The 26930-nt window shown below is 32.9% G+C and overlaps 1 protein-coding gene across 1 annotated transcript in view; it reads left to right on the top strand.

Annotated features, from left to right (window-relative positions):
• Window positions 1-26930, top strand: part of LOC143240839 (uncharacterized) — a 62716-nt gene that overhangs the window by 17298 nt on the left and 18488 nt on the right. The window contains exons 5-12 of the mRNA XM_076484006.1: window positions 4768-4836; window positions 8841-9046; window positions 10264-10330; window positions 11844-11921; window positions 14047-14175; window positions 18596-18665; window positions 22487-26569; window positions 26787-26824. Of these exons, the coding sequence (XP_076340121.1) occupies window positions 4768-4836; window positions 8841-9046; window positions 10264-10330; window positions 11844-11921; window positions 14047-14175; window positions 18596-18665; window positions 22487-26569; window positions 26787-26824 (4740 nt within the window). The remainder of the gene's footprint in view (window positions 1-4767; window positions 4837-8840; window positions 9047-10263; window positions 10331-11843; window positions 11922-14046; window positions 14176-18595; window positions 18666-22486; window positions 26570-26786; window positions 26825-26930) is intronic.

Here is a 26930-nt window from a genome sequence, read left to right as displayed (position 1 = left end):
CAGGTTATCATAATTGCAGGCTACAGCCATAAATTCAAAACCCTCTCCGATGTTTCCAGTGTCAGGGGTTCAGTCATTCAAAGACACCATGTCGTGGTTCCTTGACGTGTGCTTGTTGTGGTGGCAAGGACCATGATGCCTACGAGTGTGAAATGGACCCTCATTGCATCAATTGTAATGGCTCTTACCCATCCTACTTATGTTCTTGCCTAAAATGGTTGGAAGAAAAAGAGGTGCAGCATTTGAAAACAATTCATAACATTACTTATCCTGAGGCTCGAAAGTTACTGTCCATCACTTCATCTCGGATGTATGCTGGTGCACTTTGTTCCACTACTACAGTGGGAGTGCAGACGGATCTCTGTGCCTCCAAAAGTATCATTCTTGTAACTGCCCTCAGTTGTTTACTGAAGTGGACCACAGCATATATGGCTTTAACTTCTCTCTCTATAAAACCATTTGCATGGACTTTTGCTGCCAATGGGGTATTCAACCTGATCCTGAACTCTGTATCAGAGAAGATGTGCTGCCTGTGGTCCCTGAGATAAAGTTCTTGGGGCTTGTCTTTGACCGTAAGCTGACCTTTACACCACAGATCAAGCAGCTACAAGTCAAATGTACAAGAACATTGAACATTCTCCATATCCCCTCTTCCACCACTTGCGGAGCAAATCAATGTTTTGTGCTAAAGATATATCGTACTCTTATTTGATCGAAACTCGGCTATGGATCACTGGTCTATGGCTTTGCCAGAACTTTGGCCTTAAAGATGCTGGTCCCCATTCATCATCAAGGACTACAGCACTGCACTGGGGCTTTCTGCACTTCCCTTGTTCAGAGCTTATATGTAGAGTTTCATGAACCTCCTTTGCACCTCTGCTGTTTGCAACTGTCTTTACTATATGCGGTGAAACTTAGTTCCTTACCAAAGCATCCCACCTGGGGTTGTGTTTTCCTTCCTTAGTGGACCATACTTTTTCAGAACAGATGATCTGCCATTGCTCCTTTTGAACTTCCTATCCAGGTGCAGTTGGATAAGTTGGGTCTGTCCTTGGATAACATTGTTGTATCCACTTGTCAGCCCATTCCACCATCACTTCTTATAGTCCCTAAATGTGACCTATTTTTAAGTCATCTGAGAAAAGCAGACAATCCTGTTTGGAAATACTGTTATTTGCTGAAATCTTTCAAACCATCCTTCCATTCCTATTTATACAGATGGCTCAAAATCAGGTGACTGTGTGGGTTCTGCCATGGTTTGTTGTGGTTTGGTGGTTGTGCACAGAATCTCCTCTACAGCTTCTGTGTTCACTGCTAAACTGTATGCCATTTCCTTTGCCCTGGATCACATAGAAGCTAAGCAATACTCAAACTGCACTATTTATATTGACTCACTTAATCCTCTACTGGCCCTGAAATCGCTTCACGTTATTTCACACCCTGTTTTTGCCAATATTCAAAACCGACTGGCCCATTTCTCTTTAACATTTACTTCTATCCAGTTTTTCAGAATACCGGGCCACGCTGGTATTCGAGGGAACGAGATCGCCGATACAGCAGCTCAGTCTATCTGCTCTGGCACTATCACTGCTGTACCTATTCTATACATGGGCTATAGTCCTGTATTGAAGGCTTGGCGTCGTGTCAGCTGGCAGTTGACTTGGAGTGAGCAACATGAAAACAAGCTTTTCCAAATAAAACCCTGTATTGGACTTTGATTGTCTTGCTTCCCTAAGGATCTGAAAGGGAAGTTGATTCCCTTTTAAGAATCACAGTCCATCTAGTTTGATTTGTAATTAGAAAATGATTGTAACATCAAATAACTTGAAACCAGGACTGAAAAGGCCAACTTCAGGTGACTAACTCTGCTGTTTGAACAACCTGTTAGTCATCCTGGCAAATTATTATTAAAATTTTGCTTCAAGTCTTTTAAAATTTTTATTACTTTACTTTTTGAAAATGGCCATATCATTAAATAACTAGGAACCAGGACTGGAAAGGCCAATGTCAGGTGACTGACAGTAGTTTTTGTACTTACCTTTTAGTCTTCCTGGCGAGTTATGATAATTACAATTATGCTACAGAAAGTCCTTTACAACTTGTATTACTGTAGTTTTTCTCTTAATGTTGTAGACTAGATGTAAACATTGGTTTTATGCTATTTATGTGTTTTTTAACTTTGTTTTGTTTTACCTTAATTTCCTTTTATGAATTTTATTAAATTTACTTTAATTTTAACTTATTACCGGATGTTCAGTGCAGATAGCCTAGCTGCTTTGTGCCATAAAACACGAAATCAACCAACCAACCATTGTAACTAAATATTAAGTTTCATTTAATGGTTACAATTGCTCTAGTCTACTGAATAATCTATAAGCAGAACTGATGCTATTTTAAATAAATGCTTGTGAATAAATACAGGTTTGCTGTTGTGAGTAGAAGACAAACATCAAATACACAATATTGTAAAGGGTGTCCGAAATGTCTGCAACTGTAGGGGATCTGCAGGTTAAATACATGACTGACTGTTGTGCCACCAAATCATGAGAAGGTCGAGTTAAACCTACTGTTAATTCAAAAGGATTTTGAATTGCATGGACAACACATAGTACACATTCTGTAAAATTTGTTAAATAGCCCATGGTTCCAGACTTTTTGTACACACTGTACTTCTTGAATTACTTTTACAATGTGTCTGTTCAAGCTTAAAAACTTGGATGTTTTGGAAGAACAATCCTTTCAGAGGCAAGTGGGTTCCATTCCAGAGGGTATTTTGTACTTTTAAATGATCACTGTAGTGACTTACACATTCTTTAAAATGGGCAGTTTAGCAATTTGTTATGAAATATATTACTAATTGTTCACATTGGATAGAATGGTTTTTATAATGGTAGCTAGGTCAACGTCTACAAACGACTCAAATGTCAACTAACACAGTGAATGTTTTTGCTATGTAGGTATACATAAAACATTTCAGATATGCATCTAGCAACTGCAACTTTAGCTGATAAGTCTGATAATGAATATTAAACTCCTAAACAGTAAGATTGGTTCGTTGGATGGCATTTCATGGCGTAAAGCGACTGGGGTCTCTGCGTCTAAACAGTAATAAGTGGTGGATAAAAGATTGACCTGAAATAGTTCTTACAATTTGTGATTTAAAATATCTAACTATTGAATCAAGAGAGGCTTATGAAATTTAAACATTTGATTTTATCGCTTTTATTAGTTTTAAATAAATAAAATCCAATATATCAATTTCTACTTCTAGGCTACCAACATATTATATTTAATCATATAGGCGTGCAATGATTTTATTATCTTGACATTTTCTACAGCAATTCCTGAACACTGAATCCATGGAGATAATTTGTATTCTGTCATGGTGAAATAACTTGTATTCTGTCGTGGTGAAATATCCTCATAAATAACGTGTAATCTGTCGTGGTGAAATATCCATGTAAATAACTTGCATTCTGTCGTGGTGAAATATCCACTAAATAACTTGCATTCCCGCCATGGTGACATATCCACATAGATAACTTGTATTCTGTCATGGTGGCGTATCTACATAAGTATCTTGTATGTAATAGTAGTTACTGAGAGTTTTGATACTTAAGAGAAACATTCAACATGTGATTTACAGATTTTGTTTACATACAGATATCTGTTTAATGTTAACCCAAGGTCAGAGTAAGCTATTTTCTTAAATACCATTACCAACTGAGCTGTGGGATCTAACAGAATATATATATATATATCTTACAACAGATATATACGTTGTCAGAAATACAGTCTGGAGCTATTACAAAGCAAGTTTGTGGTTTCATTTACAGTATAGCTATACTCTGAACATTGCAATATATTTCCAACTACAGTTCTTGGATTTGAGTTAAAGAACTATCAAAGCTTACACTTTAAACTCTATAATTAACCCTTGTTATTACACTATTGTATTTTGATGGTTAGTGAACCAGTAGTAATTCAATATGAATATCTCAGTATTGCTGACAGCAAATCCATTTCATTCAGTTTGTTTATCAACATTAATTACACACATATGTGTAGCATTATAATGAAAACATCTAACACAAGATGACCTGATGCATAAAGAAGCCAGTCTCACTATTTTTGATATCTTGTCTTTTGTAAGGATTTAATAAAGGCTTCTTAGCAGAAACAACTGTATTTTGTCATTTTTATTTACAACCATTTTTAACCATTGCTTTTAATATTTATTTAGGCATGAGCTACATAGGTTATTAGTATTTTTGAAGTTTCATTTTTAATAAACAAGGAACAACATTGAAGAGTTTTCTGCCAATTTACAGGGAAGCAAATGTAAAAATTACATGTAGATTTTTTTTTATTTATTTCAATTTGATTTTAGTTGAACAAGCTTATATTTTTGTTACAATATTTTTCGTATATTATGAATAAAACTAATAAAGCAGAAATGTATTATTATTTAAGATAGTGCTGAATTTGTTCATTGAAAGTATTTTTGTTTATTGGAATATTATGCATTTTTCTATTTAGTGTTGTTTGTCTAGTGTCTCTGTAGTAACATACTTATGGAGTAGTTTTCAAACAGAAAAGTGATTGGTAATAATTTGTTCCAAGGAAATTAGTTGATTAATATTTATTCTCTATGGGAAATGTTGTGCCAAAGTTTTGATGTCATTCTACACATATTACATTGTTTCTAATTATAATATTAAACACTTGGAATCTCGGTCATTTCAAGATAATTTTATTTTTCTACAGTACAAGTGTGAGTGCTATTGGCCAAGTGATGGTGAAAAGAAACAAGCAGGCAACATTACAATTGAATTGGTAAGTTGACTGTTAAGATTTAACTTGTTAAAATAGTGGAATGTGTTTTAACAAAAAAAAAAGGTAATTGTTTTCTATTTGTCTGTTGTTGTTGTTTTCCATTATCGTATTTCTTTCCTAACCTTTGAAGTTGGTAACAACATGACAGACATTAAAATGTGCTTGAAATTGAAGAAATGCTGCTATCAAAGTATAAGAATCACTAACTTTAAGTGTTAACTTGTTCTTGGCACTGAAATTCAATGCATCCTTCAGCTATTAAACAAATCTTTGCCCCCTAGTGGCACAGTGATATGTCTGTGAACTTATACCACTAGAGTCTGGGTTTTGATACCTATGGTGGGTAGAGCACATATAGACTATTGCATAGTTTTGTACTTTATTCAAAACAACAACAACAGATCTTCTCAGCTAGGTAGTAGATTTATAGGTTTTGGTACTAACTGATAAATAACTCATAGTTTCATAACATCATAATTTCTAAGATGGCAGTCAGTTCAGGTTTTAGCTTATGTTAACCTTGTTATATTTTTTTTGTTAATTATTTTTGAAATAGATTTAGTACAATGGCTTGTTTTATTAGATTTCAGCCTTAATCAGTTTATTAAGAGTGTCTTTTATTCAGACCTTTAACCTTTACTCTTGAGAAACACTTTTAAACACCATCCAATATATCTCCATGTTACATTCACATATACCATGATCTCTCTCATATTCTAGGTTTATTTTCAGCCTTTTTAGTTCCATTATTGCATAATATAATGAAGCAGATTTGAATGTGAAATGTGTTAGGGAAAGACACTGGTTTGTATTTCAGCTTACCTAGTTTTTCCCCATCCCTATTTAACAGAAAGAAAACGAAGTTATTGTTACAGTACTGTCTGCTCTTTCTCCATGGAACTACTTTGCAGGGTGTGGATGGATCTTCACCAAAACTGGTGTGAATGTTCAATAGGTACATGTGGGGGTATCTACAAGTTTTCAATTTTACATTTTGCAGTATTTATGGATAATTTTGCATTTTCTGCCACTACTCTGTCCCCTGTTGTTGAATCTTCACCAAATTTGGCATGATGATTTATTGAGTCCATGCAGAGATACAAGTAAACTTATGGCTTCATATTTTATGGTTTATAGCTTTTATGGCCATTTTTGTTATTTCTTATACTCGCATATAAGGAAAGCAACTTTTTGTCCTAAGATAATCTTTCTTTCATTTATCGTGAATTCACCTAACTTCTGTCCAGAAGATGGGTACTACAGCTACTAATCAATAAACTTGTGTCATGGTTACACCAGCATGTATCAGTAGTTATATAAAGAACTCTAAATTATCAAAAATTTAAAAATGACTGATTTCATGAAAATAGATGGACAAAATTAGACGAAATTATGTGTGGAAAATTGAAGTATCTGAACAATTGCATTATAATGTTACAGAACAAAAAACTGGCAAACATGAATTGTTAGAAAAAAACAAACAAATCTGTGAATTTTAACTTTTGTGTATATTTTATTCACAAATATGTTTACGAATTATTTTCAAAGCTGAATATATGTTACAAAACTTTTTTCAGCAGTAAAGACAGAATAATGCCACTGGTAATACCTAATGTTTATGAATTTAGTAGGGTATGTTAAAGTTATCACCAAGTGGCTTAATCTGTAAACAGTGGGAATGCTGTAAGTAGCAGTATTAATTCATGATAGCTGCTGTTTAAGGGTTATAACATGAGCAAATATACAAATCTGTTGGCTGGAAATTAATGGAACATACAGGATTTTACTGCTTGTGAAGTGGCATTGTATTGGACAGAACTTAATATTCTTTCAAAGAGTAATAATAACAGAAATCCAAACTTAATAAACTTGCTCTGTGATCAGTCTTTTAGTAAAACTATCATTTCTTGTCATTGGAATACAGTGATGGGAGCATTTTGATTATATTTCATAGTGCCGGTCAGTATGACAGAATGAGCTGGCAAAATGTCAGAAGTGTCTTGTGGCTTCTTTGATATCCATTTTTTAACAAACATTATTTATTTTATGGTCTGTACAGATCTCAGATGAACCTACATTATTGTAATCTATCCAACTACTTCATATGTATCACTGTATAAACCACATGTGTCCTACTGTTCTTGTCCCTAAGTGAATCTACCAATATTTACCAAAGACTGGATGGGAGATCCACAAGAAGTAAATATTTGAGTTTGTGACATTTATGAACACATGCCTTGGTAGAATTGTTGTCCAGGTAGATTACTGTCCGAGTCTGGGTGTCCAGCTTCAATGTGTTAGAACAAGGGTCTCCAAACTATGACCTGTGACTTCAGTTTATTAAAGTAATAACATATCTTTTTTTTTAATATTATAAAAACAAAATGTAATTGAACAAAAGCCAGTCTAGTTGTGATACGGCCTTCCAAGAGTTCATTAAAGTAATAAAATGATATAATGATATCATTTTCATTTTAATAATATAAAAACAAGAAATTAAATATAACTGACCAAAAGTCAGTCTAGGTGTAATAAACTTTTCTGTTTGCTAGAAAATGTCATTATTTGGTATTGCATTATTTCACTTATTGTCCCAGTGCCTTGAAGCAGTATGTTTCTTCCTACACATGCCTTGTGTATCAGTGAATGTTACTGTTTACCTTATGTTTAAGATAATAGCTATTCCTAGTTATTATGTCAGGACAAAGGAAGAAGAGAAAGGTTTATTCTGAATGTTGTGTTTTTAAATAACAGTGGAGTGTGAACTACTTCATTATTGAATCACATAACAAAGCATTTAATATGCAATGAGACTATCTCAGTGCTAAAGGAATACAACATTTTTAGATATTATCAAATCAAATACTCATCAAACTGTTCTCAGTTCATGGTAAAGCTACATTCAGACAAATGCAAAACCTTGAAACATAACTTATCGTTACAACAGTTTGTATTTAAGAGGAAGAAAGCTGAGAATGAAGCTACAACAAGAACAAGTTTCTGAGTGGCACACTTGTTAGCCAAGCAAGGAAAACCATTTACCAATGATGAGCTAATTAAATTATGTATGACTGAAGCAGCTGAAGAAATGTGTCCATAAAAAGTAGACTTATTCAAGACAATTTGCCTTTTGGCAAATACAGTTGCTCATAGAGTCAAGGATGTTGGAAGTCATTTTGTGTCTCAGCTGAAAGACAAGGCCAAAGAGTTTGAGTACTTTTCCATCTTGTTTGATGAGTCAACAGATGTGTCTGACACTTCACAGTTACTGTTGTTTATTCGCAGAGTCAATATTAATTTTAAAGTGACTGAAGAATCAGCTTCTGTGCACAGTATGCATGGAACAACCACAGGTGAGGACACTTTTAAAGAGGTAAAAAAATCACTAACTCAGTACAATCTTAAATAGAAACATCTGAAGTGTCTTACAACAGGTGGTTGTAAAAGTATGTGTGCTGCAGGAGAAGGTTTAGTTGGGTAAATTTGCAACGTGTGTGTTGTTCCAAGCCTATGGTTCTTCATTGCATTATTCTTCAGCAGGCACTGTGTAGAAAATATCTGGATCTGTGATATGCCATGGGATCTATAGTCAATTCCATGAATTTTTAGTAGAAATAGAAGTAACATATCTCAACTTGCCCTACCTTCAGTTCGATGTTCAGTGTACCTTTAAAAGCATAGAAAAGTATCTGAATAGTACATGAGGCTGTCCCCCAAATTATGGAAGTGAAACCTTTATCTGTGGAAGAAAAATTTTTCTATTATATGGGTTGTAATTAAAGCTTGTGTTTTTTGCTTTACTGTGTGATCTTGTACGTATTAATTTGGATAACTTAAAGTTATCAAAGTAATTACAACAATAAGTAGATAGGTTTCTTAAGTGAAACCAACTTTAAATTTAGATACCACTTTATTCAAGAAAAAATAAACACAGTGAATGAAGTGTTACTTATCACATTTGTGTATTTAAATTACCCCTTCCCCCCCAATTGTTTTAACTTCAGGTAAAATGGCGACAAGTTTGTCCAGACTTCTTGCTACGTACTTTAAAGGTGAGGAATGGAAATGAAGAAAGACCAATTTGCCAGTTTCACTATGCAAGTTGGCCAGATCATGGTGTTCCTACCTCTGTTCAACCTATTTTAGAACTAGTGAGACTCGTTCGAGACTGCCAAGCATCAGAAGCAGTGCCAGTTCTGGTTCACTGCAGGTAAGTCTTGAAATTAAAAGTTCCAACATTTCTGTTAAAGTTCACACAGTACTGTTGTCATCTTTAGTATTTACATAACATAAACTATAGTCTACCTGATTATCCATTGTAACTTTATATTAAGTGTATTTATCTCTTTTGGCTATAAGTAGATGCAATAAATGATGTTTCATTGGTCATTTATGTTTTGTTGAATGATTATAAAGTACAAGAGAATTAAAATACAAAGTAAAAAGTCCTGAATACAAGATTAATAATCAGTGAGAATGACAGAATTAAAATCTCACTGAGTATTCTTTTTGTTACTGTAGGCTTAGCTGTGAGTACAGGATAATGCTTTGTATGGTCAGAGATCAGACAACACAAAAATGTATATTTTATGTTCCTTTGCAGTTATATTTACAACAGTCAACATTTAGGTTTGCTCAATTACATGGCCAGTATTTGACCAATTTACATGGGATTTGATGCAAAGATATTTTTCTATAGGTCCCATACATGGACAAACAAAATGTTGAACTTGGCCGTTTTGAGGAATTATAGGGTTAAGATGCCACAAAGAATACAAGTTTAGTGGTTTTTGACAATTACTGCATCATATTTCAGCCAATTTTGATATAAAGATACATTTTTACTTGTCTCAAACAAAGATTTAAACAACTTTGGTATTTTTGTCATTTCCTCATTTTTTTCAATGATGAAAGCACAGTTTGGGGTTTTGTGAACTATTCATGTGTATGTCAATTAACTTACATGAGCTTTGGTACAAAGATACTTTTTTGCAGTTCTCAAGCTGTGAGTTAAACAGTTTTTAACTTTTCTATGTTTTTTATAATTTCTCCATTGTCAGAATTGGCCACGTTAGAATTGCATGATGGAGACGTTGCATTTACCTCCAAGTATTGGCCTCTTTAAGATTTTCAACGTATGACTGTTTTGTATCTGTTTTATTCATAAATAAGTCATCATTGTTATTTTCAAACAGGTTGTGAGTCATCAGGCACAAATGAAGCCATAATAAGGTTTTTATTTGTTTTGCTAAATATACATACTTTAAAGTGTGAAGTTATAAAAATTCCAAAGTAAAATTGGAAGTCAGAATTTGTACTTTTCCTTCACTGTACTTTCACATAAGAATTATTAATGTGACCCATCTATTAAGTCAGTAAGAGCAATGAGACAATATTAAATTTTAAAGTACTCCATTATTATTTTAGTGCTGGCTGTGGAAGAACAGGAACAGTATGTGCTATCGACTACGTGTGGGGTTTGATGAGAATGGGAGTAAGTTTATAATTAGTTCTTATTGGTGTTTGACCTAGATTAGTAGTCAGTAATACATAAATTAGTAGCTTTTTTCATTCAGCTAATGATAAAATTGCTAAAGCTGTCTTTTAATGATGTTATAGTATCAGAACTTCTAAACAATACAATTTTTGTGTTCATTGGTTCCATTCTTAACTGGAAATCTATATTTGTAAATTATTTATTTTTTATGTTTGTGTTATTTTAAGTTCATTGCATTTTACAAAGTAATATATCCATACGTTTATCCGTTGGTTACTGCAGGACTGAGTGAAAAACATTGAAAATCATATATCAGTATTAGGGAAATGTACATCCAGGATACAGTAAATGTTCTAACTGTTAAATCACTAAAGAAGAAAAGTGTAGAGAACCAATATTGTGTGTTGTGTTTAAACGTTTCTCTGTATCTGGGATATGCTCATGTCCCCTCATACCACACTTGAGACAAATGTTTCCCATTGTCATTCAGAATTGCTACTTGTGACATATGGGAGTAAAATGAGTTGGAAAGTATTTATTGGCATGCTGCCTAATGATGATATATGGTGTCCCTAAATGTTATCTACTCAGCTATTCAGTAAACAACAAGATAGCAAAGAGGAATGTATGAGAACTACATGCACAATGTGCCCACATTGCTAGAGTGGCAATTAGTAACCCTAATTACAATACAACTATACTTGATACATGATTATGAAGAGATATTGACACAAGAGGATGCTAGCCCTCCATCAAGTCAGGATGATGAATCTGGACCCAGCAGTGTAAGGTGTAAACAGTGTCAACAGTGGGAAACACTTGTTTCAGTCACCGTGTGAGGGGGTGTGAGCACTGGGAAATATATATCCCAGTTTCTGTGAATGGGTTAACTGTTATAACACCAAAGAAAGAAAGTGTAGGAAACTGGTAAATGTGTGTTTGTGCCTAACTGATAAACCTTTTTCAGTTCTTTTCAGTCGTTTTGTTAGTTCACTTTTCTCCAACAAAGATTTAATAGTTAGGCACAACACACAGTTCTCTACGTTTTTTCTCTGCAGAGATTTTGCAGAGATTAATCATTTTGTACTAACAGATAAAAATGAAATATTTTTTCAAAAAAATCCATGTGTTTGGCACAAGTGTTTAAAATGTGGTTGTTGAGTTTGAAAGTTAAAAATTTGTGTTTTTTCTACATTTTTTAAGTATTTGTTAAACTTTGCTGCATTGATTATATCATTAGATTCATGATAAGACCTACAGAAGTCGTAGTCACATACAGTATAAAATATATATACAACCATACAATGTTTAGAATTTTTGTTTCATTTTAAAATCTCTTATTAATTCAGTTTATTTTAACTAGAAGGAATGACTTTAAGATATTCATGATTTACCATTTCTTATAACAGTACTCAATTGTTTTTAAATAAATGAACTACTAGTAATGTATTCATTTTGAAGTGTTATTACTGACTACTATAGTTTTAAAAAATGTTATTACGTTTTCCAGAAATTAAGTGAGTCATTCAGCTTGTACCAGCTTATTTCTGAAATGAGGCGGCAGAGAATTGCCATGGTACAGACAAAGGTAAATCATGCCAAGATTCCTGACAGTATATTTAGTCTTTACTTAACAAAAATGAATCATCAACTAACTACTGGGTTAAACATAGTTTCATAAGAAATGAAAATAAGTAGTGCAAATAAATCCATAATCTACACTATAAACTATTATATTGTGGAGTGTTATATCATGTCATTATAACATAGGCTTTTGGTTGAAATTTTTAGCTGCTTGTGTTATAATAATGATGGAAAATCATCCATTTCACTTTTAAAGTGCTTTTCTAATTGTCTTGCTGTTGTTTATAATTAGGTATAAAAGAGGAGATATTTGAATTGAAACAAACGTTTGTATACATTTTAACATGTAATGAATTAATATAATGTTCAGTGATGTTGCCTTCTAGTAAATATACAAACAAACCTACATATAAACTTACTTGTAGACATTCCTGTGTTGTCACAGTTACTCAGTGTTACTGAAAACCACGTGATAAATGCCCTTGTTCTTTTACTAAAACATTTATGTACAAAATGTTTAGGTTATGAGGTTTCTATAGTTGTGATTTATTACTGGTTTAATGAGTATGTTTTCCAATTAATATGAATTATTAAAGGCATGTGATAATGTACCACATTATTTTTACCGTATTGGAGTGGATGTTGACCAAAGCATTGCAGTCCACTGTGTTATTAGTTTTATTCCTTTGGCATATGTCATTTTAACATCAAAAGAGCTATATATTTATTTATATATAAAAAAATAGATTAAAGAGTATTTGATGTTGACATTAAGAGTATTAGTGGTAAAAATTAACCCACTGAATAAAATTTAATTTAGTAGCAGCTTTTCATGTACGTTGTGATTTTCCAAGTAAATATTTAAATTAGAAGTTTCATTAGATTATTTGTTGCATTAGAAGAAAAACAGTTATGAAAATATACTTAGATATATTAAGAATGTCGAAAAGAGTAGGAACTAGTTTGTTAAAGAATCCTTTAATTCATGATTATGTATTTAATATCATCATACACTAAATTGCATGCAGCAGTTGCACTACATTAATTGTGGTTCCTAAGTTACCCGTGACAAGTGATAAATTCTTCAGTGTGCTAATATCAAACCACTTCATGGTGATTGGATTGAATATGATTTTCTTGTTATTTATCAACTGTAAAGCAATCTGCAACTTCTAAGTGGAAGATTTACATCTTTTGGAAATGAGTATGGTATGTGTACATAGAAAAACATGGGCTGTTATGCAGAGAGACAGCTTACATTTATAACTGCAACTTTAAACAAATATCACTAAAAAAATTTAAATGCACTATAGCTGATCCCAAAGTGACTCTAATTTAACCATGAAAGTTTCAGTAATAGAAGTACAGATTTAATTGATAAAGAAATTGCTATTAGGTTCTAATAGGAAGTGTTAAAATAATACCCAGCATAGGTAGTAGCATCAGTAAACAAAAATACATGACCTTGCAATAGAGTGAGTAAGACAGCTCCCTAAGTTTAGTTTGTTTTGATACCTGATATACTATATGACTTCCAGGGCAGATAGTGGAACTCTAAGAATGGTATGTTTCACATTAGTTTTATATGAGAGAAATGTATATCCTTACACATGGATCTGTAGTTATATGGTTTTACCTGATAGAATCAGTGAATTATTTAACTGTGTAGATATAAGTTTATGTGGTGTCTACTTTTCACAGTGTAAATCACTTGATTCTTTAAATTTACGTAACAAAAGTGGTTGAATCTGTAGCTGTGAATTAGCACATTATAAAATCAGCCAACATTAACTAGGCATTTATACAGTATAAATTGGTAGCTTTGCCAATAAGTTCAATCTAGGTTTATGTTTCCTTTAAACCTTAATAAATACTCCTACCAACAAGCTAAGCCTAAACAGATGATTCCTTTGAACATTGTAAAGTAACTAGAGTGGTGAAAATAATAGAAATTTATTACTTTATTGGTATGTATATTGTGTTATTGCACAATTGAAACAAACAGTGAAATTAGTTTTAGTGGAGTATATTCATAAGTGTTCATTTTTATGTTTTCAGTAGTATGGATACATTGTATGCAATTTCAAGTTAAAAAATAACTACCAGTTAGTTATCTTTAAATATTACAGGAACAATATATCCTGGTTCACAGAGCAGTTGGTGCTCTTTTTGAACAACAGCTTAGGGTCATTGACAACCACACATATGAAAATATTGATGAAGATGGAGAACCTCTTATTTGGAAAGAAATAGAACAGGTACAGTAAAGAAAGAACTTGACTAGATTTTGAATTGTAGGGTGATAGGAAAATGGGTAACATAAAAAGCATTAAACGACTGTTGCCTACTTAAGAAAATGATATTTTGGTCTTTCTGTGAACTGATTTTATCTTATTTTTAATTAAAATTCTAAAAATAAGTCCATTAAAAAAAACAAAATATATATAATTCTACTGCTTTTAGCCAGTGGATACAGTGCATTGTCTTGAAGTAAATTATTTTTGAATAAAGAAATGAGTTTATGTGTAGACAAAATTGTTGTTTAGTGCATATTACGTTGCTGCTACATTTGTTATTTTCACCGTGTAAAAAATTACACAGTATAGCTGTGTATGGATAAAACATTATGCTAATATAATAATAAATTCAGAAGCAGTTATTTATAAGCATAATGAAGTGGTTTTACTTTGTGGAACATACTACATATTTCAACAGAACTTCAACAGGTGTTCTTCAAAATAAACCACTTCATCACAATTTTAAATAATTGTTTCTGAATTTACTATTAGATATTAAATTTATTTGTACTTACATAATTAAGATACCTTGGTATTAGAAACAGATTTTGTAATGGAGAAAATAAATCGGTGGTCAACAAATTATTGAATACATTTGGCAAATTATCTTTCACTAAATGTTGATGAAAGTGAAGTTTATTGTACTTGTAAGGAAAAATTCTAACACATCAAACCATAACAGTAGAGGTGCTTCACAATAATCCCTTTATTTTTCCTAATCTCCAAAATACAACAGCATTGTGGCTTGGGTAGAGTTCCTGATGTCCATGTCTTTCAGTTTGTTCACTCTGACATCAGATACATCTCTAAAGTTTCTCTGAAAACCTTGTATGAGCTTCTGGTTGGAATCCTGGATATTTCCTGATTCATTCAGTGTAGGATCTTCCAGCTTCCTGTTATGTATGATAGGTGAAATAGATGTAAAATCCATCCTTGAAGTTTATCGCAGTCATATGTTCTGTTTGTTTGAGGTCTGGAGAATGTAATGGCCAGTCTGTTTTCATGTTGGTTTTGTGCTCAGTAGTAAGTGGTGAAGATGTACACAGTGTGGTGAAATCACGGTAATTGTTGTCGGGCCCATCACTTCTTCATTGATCATGATTTTATTTTGATAGACTAGAAACTTGTTTCTTTTTTAATTTTTTCCTTAACCCTTTCACTGCAGCTGGAGTGTATATTTTCCAGTGCACTGAGAAGTATACATCCCAGTTGCAGTGGTAGGGCTAACAAACAGTAACTTTTACTTTAAATAATAATTTATAAGTTGTAGTTTAGCTACCTTTGCACACACGCACGCACGCACACACACACACACCAACAATTTGTTTATCCCTAACATTTTAGTCTCTTTCTAAGCAACTACTATTTCCCATTCTTTATCATTATTTATCAATGTTATCACCAAGTCCTAATTTTGTTAGTCTAAATGTTATTCTGCAGCATCTAGTTAGAAGGTCAGTTTCCATCTAAACAACTTATTCCAGGAATCATCTTAGAATTATTTGCATGTTTAAATTGTAATAAAGATCAGTGTGAAATTCAGTGTTATAATATAAATCATTATGACCCACCTGTGAATGATATGTTATAGTAGTAACGTAACTGATGATTATATGATATATTAGAACTTAACGGTAAGAGTAAACAAAAATATAAATTGATAATTAAAATATTTAAGATTGATTACATTGTTTACTTTATAATGAAAAACATTTTATCAGAGGGGTTAATCGCATATTTCACATGTATACCTGGCCAGATTGTTATGTATTGTTGTATCTAATTTCCAAACTGCCTGTTCAGTAATGGAATGACTGTGTCATTTCTGATACAACTAATCAATAAAATGGTGCTTATATCCACAGTATCACTTGCACATTTTAGCTGATATTGGTTTAAAAACGACCAAGAAAAAAGAGTGTTTGAAAGTTGAGTGCAGATAAATAAGTAGAGTACAGAAACTGTATAAAAATTGTAATATTTGTCAATTAACAGAAAGGGTTAAATATAAAATAAAGCTCAGGAGCAGATATTTAGATAATGATGTAATCCTAGGTGTAACAGGAATAGGTGTGGCTGTTTATTTCTTTTCATATAGTTTTCTTGTGCTTAATTTTATCTAAAAAAGATTAAAATATTTTTAATTATAGAAATCATATTTCAAGTTTGCTATATTTTAAAAATTAAAAGTTAGTTTATTTTCACAAAATTAATCATTTCACATATTGAGCATTTACTGAAATAATTTTATAGAGTTAAAAATTGTTTGGTATCATACAGAATGTTCAGTGTAGTAAGGTTTTGAAAATTTTCGCCGTTTCAACTCTGGTGAGTAAAAACAAACTTAATTTACACATTATAAGGATCTACGTGTATATATATATATATATATATATATATATATATAGATAGATAGATAGATACTGTGAAATTATCTATACTTTCTAATTGTTGTAAATATTTACATAATAGAGTGTTGAAGGTAAGTTAAGTTTCACACTGGTGTTTGATGCGTAAGTGATAGTGTGAAAATTAAAAACTGTAAATGTGGATTCTAAGATGAGTGTGCATTTAATGCAGTTTGAAATGTGAAAAAAAACAACAAAGAAGCTGTATACTTATGTTCTAGTTATTTATTGCTCCTTTCAAGGGAATGATAATTATAACAGCTGATTTAATCTTCTTTCTGTTTACAGGCTCGTTCATATTGACCAGTCGAAGATCTTTGAAGTTATACCTACTAATATATACTATAAAATGTGTATTTAACATGTATATCTTCATGAAATTTTACAAGGTTTTTATAAACATCACCTGTCTGTGATACACCAACTAATATATTTTTAGTAAATTTCTGAAACCTTTACTGAGTTACTCTTAGTGAAGGATGATTTTCATGCTATATATATAAATACTTCTCTTCATCTTAAAGTTTTGGTATTTCATATAACTAACTTCTAGGGCCCACATTCGTGAATGTTTCTTTTTCAGTAAAACCTCATATTTTCTTTACACTAACTACGGGAAAACTAGTGATGTAGAGTGAAATGTTGAGGAAAGTGAAGTACAGTAAATAAACCATTGTTTTTTACTGTAGCGGTCAGGAAGTTTCAAGTTAACGTTTTAACTGCTAACCCTTTTATACATCTCTTATTTTAATGTTGTGTTCCTATTGCTGATTTTTGTAACCACTGTAGCAGTGACTGTAATGTGAAAAGTAATAAATCATAAAAGGAGACCATCACTTGTTACCAGTAGAGCTAAAATGAGCAGTGTATAACTGTTAAGTTCTGTGTTATACACTAGAGCTTGTGAAATTAGATTTTTTACTTTACTGAAGTTTTGTTATTCTGAGCTGAAACATTTGCCATAATTTGTGCATTTTATTAAGTTCTGTGAAAATGTATATGTATATACAAGCAAGGATTTGTAGACTTACTGCATTTTCCAGCTGCTTACACTCAAGTAAATAACTGAAGATATTCTTCCACAAGCCTCTTTTCAATTTCACAAGAACAAATTTATGTAGCTTTCATACCACAACAGAATGTTCCAAAACCACTGGAATTTACTCAGCTTTCTAAGTAAGCTATAATTAAGCTTAAAAATTCCTTTAACACTCGTAGCTTCAAATGTCGATCACCAAATTCAAACTATTTGGCTTATAACTTTTGTATAGTTGGAAAACTGAGCAATGGCTCTTACAACTTACATAGAGGAGGAAAATTTTGATCTTCATAATTGTTAAAAATATATCTACCAGCCTTGTAAAGGTCACTTTTTTTACCAGTAAGTAGTGGGATTGATCATTACTAATAACATCCCGAGGAGATTACCTTGACTGGCGAAACTAGTAAAAAATTTTAACTTTGAGATGTTAAGAAGGAATTCAAAATAGCACAGAGAGGAGCTTAAACAGGTATATTCCAGATTTTTTACCTCAAGTCTCGAAAGTCAAAGAAATGTGAGGGACTTTTCTGGTGTTTTGACAAATTTATCGATATCTTAGTAAATCTAGAATGTGGGTGGTCAGATGCTAGATTCATGCATATAACTGTACACATTTTGTATTTCTAATTGGTTGTAAACTATAGAAGGCCATTAATGAATTCAGAAATCAAGAGTGCATGAGTGTTGTGACACAAAAAACTAAGAGTGAGATTATTCTGAGCATTATTTTTCAGTTTTAAATTAAAAAACTAAAACTTAAATAATATAAAAAACTACAATTATAGACTGCATTTTCTTACCGTTATTCTTAACATCAATTTATGATAAAGTTTTTTAAATGTTGACTGTAGCACTGTTAAAGGTCATGACGTGGGCAAAAGGGCCAGGCCCAGGTGCAAAGGGTTAATTGTATTATTATTTTATTTCTAAGAGTGGAGATTCCTATGGAGAAAACAGAGTTGAAGAATCTCCTTGTAAAGAAAAAGCAGAAAAAGAAAAAAGTGAGTAAAAAGACCAGATTATCAAGATGTCTGACAGAGTGAATTTCTGAGCCTTCTGGTCATTCATGCTTTTATTTAGTTTTAAAGTTATATTAATAGAAATAATTTTCAGTAATCATTTTTTGTTTTGTTTCTGATACATCCATGAAACATAAAATATTTACAATTTAAGTATCTGGACAAACTTGCTTATAAAACTAAAAAGTAATTCAATTTTATGAATTGTGTGAGAGATTACTTCTGATATTTAATAATCTTTCAGACGAAAACAAATATGACATGTAAAGATTTTTCCAAAACTTAGGAAATTGTTTAAAAAATGGTAAACATGAGTAGAACCTAGCTAAATCATTCAACAATTGTTAGGAAGTTTAAAAGAAATTACTTTTCAAAGTTTTTCCAGAAGACTTGCATTGTGGTTTTAGTGCTGAAATTTTTGTCGCTGTAGCATGTATATTATGTTGTTGTGATCTCTCAAATGGATTTTTTTTGGAGTTGCAGTTGCCTCACATACTTGTATGAAAAATACAACTAAATGGTATATAAACATTTATAAATAATTATAAGGAATTCCTTGTATAAAAGGTTGATAATTTTATCAAATTCCACATTTTCAAATAATTAAAATGTATATTATACACTAACTGGCTACTTTATTGGAATTCATAATGAAACATTTTGCTGTAATATAGCTTGGACCCAACCCACTGAGAAAAACACAATATGTTTGAATGTGTATTATTAGATAGTTACACAAATATCCAATGTATCTTTTTTTTATAATAGCCCATATGTTCAGGTCTTTATAAGATGCTAGAATGTGTATTCTTTAATAATAACCCAAATGTCCAAGTTTTTACAAGATGGTAGTATGTATAGTTAGATAGTAACCCAAATGTCCAAGTTTTTACAAGATATTAGCTATGTTGATAGCTTGTTTTAACAATAATTTAATATCAGTTGACAATGTTTAGGTATTTTATATATTTAAAAATGGCTGCTATGGCTATTGAAGGCACTAATAGAGGAGCGAACATCATTTTGACCTTCTTTGGTCATCATCAGGTTCACAAAGAAAGAATGGGTTACTGACCAGTAGCTGACTGCATGTTTCAAGGCAGTTGTATAATTGTGTATAGGAATGTAGAGGGTGTGCTCAGATGTTGGATATATTTATTAATATAGGTATAAAGGTGTTCCTTTCTATTGGTTTATTTTGGGCTTGAGTTCTTATATAAGTGAGGCTTCTTTAATTTTGCATTTGTTTACTAAGTATTTGGGTGTTTTCTATACTCAGTTACACAACTGGCTTCAAACATGTGGTCAGCTACCAGTCAGTCACCCTTTTTTTTGTGAACCTGATGATGACTGAAGAAGGTCGAACCATTGTTCACTCTGCTATAAGTGCCTTCTCTGCCCATAACAGCCATTTTTAAATACATAATTTTCTCTACAAGTGGGTTTTCTCATCATCATGGATTAATGTTTTGGTATGTTCTGAGTGTTTGTTTAAAGGAGTCAGAAATTTTTCCAGTATGAAAAGTACTTTTCCCATGCAGTTATAGCACTTTGCACTCTTGAAACAGTGGTGACTCAAGTCATTGATTGTTAACTGTATGCACTCTGAACATCAGTAAAAAATATATTTTTAAGCTCATACATGAAGTTTTCACTTGCCATTAAAATATTTGTTCAAAAGTCCTTTACAAGGTATGGTTTAAAATATCTTAGTTTGTAACTAAATTAACTGACTCTATAAAATTAATGTGGTTAAAAATAGCTGAATTCTAATAATTTTTGACTGAATAAATGAATTGGGTTTCAGTCTAGAGTCTGTTGTGCATAACAAACCTGTCTAATTGTCCTTTACCTAAGTTAGTTACCAGCATTTTTCAGCCAAATTTTTTTAAAGTAGAATACATTTTTCATGTCAGTTGACATTTCTTGTAGACTTGGAATAGTCAGTTACAAAAAAAATAGGAGTACATGTCCCGTGGATGGAAGTTGTGTAAATTCGTGATTAATGAAAGGTTATCTTAGGATATGAAAAGCTGCTTTCTTTACATGTAATTGTAAAAAACAGCAAGACACAAAATGTGAAACCACAAATGTATGTGTATCTCTGCATGGACTGACAAACCTTCATGCCATATTTGGTGAAGATTCTTCAACTGAAGAGAAAGTAGATACAAATCTGAAACTTTCTATGTATCTCCCTGTAAACCCAATGAACCTTCATACCAAATATGGTGACACATTTCATGTATAGGAGTTGAGGTAATGGAAAAACTGCACATAAAAATTGCAAACTGTAATGCTGAGAATTTGTAGTATATCCCAATGGACTTAATGAACATCCATACCAACTTTAATAAAGATCCATCTGCACCCTATGGAGTAGTTAGGTAGACGTGCAAGAATTTACTATTGTATTTATATAGATTACAACAGTCATGATCGTAAGTCTTACAGATATGTTTTAGTACCATTGTCTTTGAGACTAACTGTGATAGTTAAATTATAAAGTGTTAGTTGTATAGCATGTTGACAATACTAGACAATGTGTTGAAAACTTTCTTTATTGACTGAAAATGTGATGTTATATTTGTAATATTACTTTTGTTGGTTTGCAGTCCTACTTTGATGCAAGAAGATGAACAGATGTTAGTTGGTATTGTTTTTTTAAAGTTATCTTTTGATAGTGTTCTTTAAGAATTGAAATGTTTACCCTTGCCCCCAGATGTATTGCAGTTGGGTCTTAATGTGTGTGTGTGTGTGTCTGTCTGTTTCCACAGACATATCTCAAATACTAATAGACCAATATACATGATGATTGTAGATGATGTAGGAAGTCAATATGAGACGGTCCTACCAAAATGTAGCCCAGATCTAGATTGTGCATCAATTTATGAAGTGTTTTTTTTCTTCATAGAGGAGATAGGAAATTTTGGGTTGATAACTTTGTAAAAATTTGATTAAATTTCTACTAAATTTCATGGGCATGTTAAGGTTAAGACTCCACAGAAAATGAATTATAGCTTTGATGATTCTTGGGTTAATAACTTTGTAAAATGTGATTAAATTTATACCAAATGTCATGGACATGTTAATGTTGAGACTCCACAAAAAATGAACTGTAGCTTTGATGATTCTGGATGTGTAGTTTTGGGTTAATAATTTTGTAAAATGTGATTAAATTTGTACCAAATGTCATGAGCATGTTAAGGTTGAGACTCCACAAAAAATGAACTGTAGTTTTGGGTTATTAACTTTGTAAAATGTGATTAAATTTGTACCAAATGTCATGAGCATGTTAAGGTTGAGACTCCACAAAAAATGAACTGTAGTTTTGGGTTATTAACTTTGTAAAATGTGATTAAATTTGTACCAAAATGTCATGAGCATGTTAAGGTTGAGACTCCACAAAAAATGAACTGTAGTTTTGATGATTCTGGATGTGAGAAGGAGTTTCTGAGATTTTGAAAGTCAGTTTTGAAATTATTCATTATAAACATGTGTAGTCTATAGAAGGACCAAGGGTATGCAGTCTCTGTGATTGTTCTTGTTGTGTTTGCTGTTCCTTTTAATAATGTACAATGAAAATGATTTTCTATTTCAAAAAGCAGTAAGCTATATAAACCAGAAGTGAAGTAATGTAAAAAGAAACTTTTAAGTTAATGAAAACAAGTTTTGTATAACATGCTGAAGAGAATGTTTGTCATAAATCAATACACCAGAAAATTACAACCCACAATGATTAGAGTGCAATGTGTACTTGTACAGTTAATATTTTGGCTAATACTAGATACATGTAATTACAGGTGAAAAGGAGGAAAAAATCGAGAAACTACAATGTCAGGAAATGCAAGAAAAAGCTTTATTCTCTTCTCAGGAAACTATACTTTCAAGCCCATCACCTTGTGTTCAAAATATGCAAGGCAGCGGAGATCAAGTTAATTTTTGTTGTGTGTTACCAATGGAGGAAAGACCAAATGAGGTAATATCCAATACCAAACTTCCCAAAAAATGTGTCAATAAGTCCTCAACAGAAGATGAAAGTCCAGAAAAGCAAAATATTAAAGTTTTAGGGATGGAAGATGGGAAGCAGATTTTGGCCACATCTCATGACACATTAGTTTTGAACAAACTGAGGAGAGAGGCTAGTGTGAAGAGGTTGATATCTGGGTGGAACAAGGCAACTGTTGAATCTGAAGGCAACAGTAGTGGAAGCCAGGATCAGAAAAATGGGAATTGTGAAGAACTAGAAGTGTTCCATTCATCTGAAATGAAACACCAGCCTTTAGGAAGTGGTCATACACTTCCTCGATGGAAGGATGGGATTCTCAATGACAACAGTTCCTCAAGAGTGTCAAAAAAGAGGCCGTTGATCAAAGTAAGAAGTTTTTCTGCAAGTGAAGTTGAAGGTGATCATTCATCTAGTACTCCTCCTGGTTCCTTAGTAAATCCAACTAAAAGAACTGTTGAAGAGAATTCTTGTTTTTCTCCAAAATTATTGTCAAGATCTTCACCTGAAACAGAATGTTTAAAGAAACCACCTAATTCTGAACGGTTAGTTGGTAAAGCTACTGTGATTCGTAGACCAAGTATTGCCCATTTAAAAGCTTTGTTTGAAAAATCAGTAGCCTCTGAAAATGATCTCTCTAAAGATCATCTCTCTCGTCGTCAGCGTCCTCTTTCAAGAAGCCACAGTCATCATATATCACAAGGAAGAATGGAAGAAAATGATGGAGGCCATGGCAGATCAAATATTTTGGGAGAACAAGAAAAAACAGACAGTGCCCTGGGAGTGGTTAGCAGATGTTACCACGAACCTGTGTTTTCAGTTGATGGTCAGGACACGTGTGACACCAGAGATGGGAGAGGCATTTGGTACAACAGTTCTAACTTTTCACACCAGGAGAACACCAAACACACAGTTAATCAGTCACAGAAAGTTGGGCAGGCCACAGATGTAAATGATGTTGATGAGTCTGGGGAACCAAGCAACAATCTTCCTCGACAGACAAAGTGGTATACACAGGAGAATGCAAGATATGACATTAAGAATGAAGAAATTTTGAGTTTCAAAAAATTAACTCCTCGAATTCAAATTAAAGAACCACAGAGTGATCAATCTGTTTTAGATAAACTAAACTGCTTTCATCCAAAATGTCAGAGGTTACTTAGTTGGGATGAAGGCTATCAAGATTGTTATGTGGCAAAATCCAGATGGTATGATAATTTATCTCCAGTTTCTGGAACCTGGTCAGAAAAGTGGCACAAACAAAGCCAAGTTCATGAACCAAGTAATGTAGTTTCTCAGAATTTAAGTGAATCAAATCATCCTCTAGATGGTGTTGTTAAAGATCAAAGTCCTCCTGAGTTACCAGTGAAGAGAAAAATTGCAATGAAAACCAAAACTTTACCAGTTTCAGAATGTCATTATGACATCTTGTATGATAATGTAAAAAAGAAAATTTCACCTATTTCATCTGTGTCTCACTCTTTTGGAGTAACAACGGGTATTTCAAATACAAAGAACTCTTCTCAGGTTCCAGTAGTAACAGACAAGTGTGAATACTCACCAGTTTTTGAAAATAGTCATGAAAGCCCTCCTGAACTTCCAGAAAAAAAAGTAATTGGGAAACAGAAACATGTTAAAGATCATCTTGAAGCAAAAAGTGTCACAACTCCTTCTGATTTTGTTTTACTGAGAAAAAATAAGCCAGTTTCAGAAACTATAAAAGCAGAACCTAAAGAACCGGACATGTGCATAAAAAATGCAAACACGACTCAAATACAACCTGTATTTTTAAAAACTGGACAACAGCCGCAACCTCTGACCAAAAGCAACAAAACAAAAAATGTTAGTTTATATTCTAATGTTAATCATGCAGCAAAGAGAAATATTGAAATGATTGAAAATACGCTTGAACATCATCATCGTGGAGCTGTAATTGACTTAACATCAAGATCATCTTACCAGCTTGAGCATCAGCACATTGACCAAAAGCAGAAAACAGATATGTTTTCACAGAAGGACACCACCAGCATATCTTTGCCCAACAAAAAAATTACTGAAGATACTAACATATTACCAAGACAACCTCAGCAACAAAATAAGAACTCCCATAACCATAATCTAGGGAAGATTAAATATGAGCCGATTTGGATTGATGACACTTCTGCTGCTGATCAAACCAAACAACACACTTATCAAAATACAGTGACTCTGGAAGGTGCTCCAGACAAGAGTAATATTCTGTACAAAAAGGAAATTGTTGTAAAGAAAGATGATATTAGGATAAAAGTAAAAGATAGTCAAGGTGAAGCACGCAATCTTTTGTTACATAGTCCAGCTCCAAAGTCTAAAAAGTCCCATGATTTAAACTCCAAACCAACAGCATCTACAACAAAAAATTGTTTTGTCAATAAGAAGGAAGATGTGGTTACCTCAGAGAAGGAACAAACTCAAGCCAGCCATTCATCTAGTACAGATGTTTCAGAACTTAATTCCTTATTAGATGAACTCACATCTCATGCTTCAAAGGACTTTAAAAGGGAATCTACTCCACCATTTTGTGAAATTAGTCTACCTTCTGCTTCACCAGCACAGAAACAGAGCTTTGGTCTTTCATACTCACAAGCTTATCAAGAGAGGCAGAAACAGACAGCCAGCCCTTCAAAGCCTCATCCTGTGAGCCTGTATGAAGGAGTTACAACAGAAATTATCTCAGAACCTCAAGGAAAAGGAACCATACACCATACCCAAATTCACCTCAACAATAAAACAAAAGATGAGAACCAAAAGAATCAATCTAAAACAAAAGCTCACCGTAGTACAGAAACTGATTCAAGTACTAAGAAGAAGAAAGATTCAAACTACGAATGTATATACCCTCTTCAGCACTCCTTTTCATCACCCCAGTTTCCTAACATTCATCACCTACATTTAGATAACTATAAAACATATGAGCCTCTCATAAAACCTCAGCTACACACAAGTATTCTCAGTAAGAAATGTTTAGATTCTAATGAAACTTCTAATCTTAAGTGCTCTTCAAACAAAACTTCTAAAATTATACCAAACTGTAATACTGGACCTCCTAAGCCACCACGAACATATGATCATTCCTCGCTAAACCAGTCTTCCAGTTCTCCATACAAGCTGGATGGAGGAAGGCTGCTAGTGTCTGTTGGATCACCAAAAAATCCAGTTTTACACAAGAAAGAAATGTGGAAATTGCCAGTCAAGGAGAAGTTAGCACACCACCTTAAGGGGAAAAAGACATTATTATCTGTGTCAGATACTTTTTCATCAGGAGGAACTACCCATCATCAACATGTAGATAGCCAGAGAATAAGGCCACTCAATGAAAATACACTAAATTCAGCCATCCCAACCTATGGTAAAGAACTCACCATGCCTGTGTACAGCAGAGGGCCACTAAATCTATATGCATGTCCTACCACTAGGTCTAGTGGAACTTTAGTTCCTGATTATGAAAATGTTTATAATTCAACCAACAGTTCACAGGCTCCAAGATCAGGAGATCATGACTCTAAAAGCTCAGCTCCTTCTATGCATGCTCTTCGGCATTCGATCTCTGATGCTAGTGTATATGTGACTCTTCGTGGTACTAAGCCTTGTCCTCAGGGGCTTTCTGTAAGCAGAACTCAAGGGCCTCCAATCTATAGTCAAGTTGTAAAACTAAAAAAAAATGAATCTCAAGAAAAGTCTGTGCCCAGTGTTACTCAGGCTTCACCGTCAGAAGGCATTCATCGAAGGTCACAGGATGACATGGACTTGCAGCCAGTGGCACCACCAAGAAACAGGAAACAACTTCCAGCTAGGAGAAGTATGGTGGAAGTAGAAAGTAGTGGAATAGGATGGAGTGTGAAAGGTAAGCCTAAAGTAAATAAGTGTTTGAAATTTACTTTACATATAACAACCAAGACAGTGTACTGAATAATGTAAACCAAAATTATTTTAAGCTTATTACACTACGAGTTTTGTAACTGAGTAAAGACAGACATGTGTTGTATAAAAAAATATCATTATATCAACATGTATATATTTTTAGAATCTAATTATTGAAAGTTTACAATTTTTTCATATAGATGACTCTCCATCTACCAGTAATACAAATGATCAAGAGGTAAGACTGTATTTCTTTATTAAACTTGTAGTAAAAGGATAAATAACCTGTCACTATAGCTTTACTTTTAATAAGGAAAGTGATGTATTCCTACCTGTATCTTTAT

This window comes from Tachypleus tridentatus, chromosome 13, assembly GCF_004210375.1.
Source record: "Tachypleus tridentatus isolate NWPU-2018 chromosome 13, ASM421037v1, whole genome shotgun sequence".
NCBI classification, from domain to species: domain Eukaryota; kingdom Metazoa; phylum Arthropoda; class Merostomata; order Xiphosura; family Limulidae; genus Tachypleus; species Tachypleus tridentatus.
The sequence above is the reverse complement of the archived record's forward strand: the minus strand, read 5'-3'. Positions and strand labels throughout refer to the sequence as shown.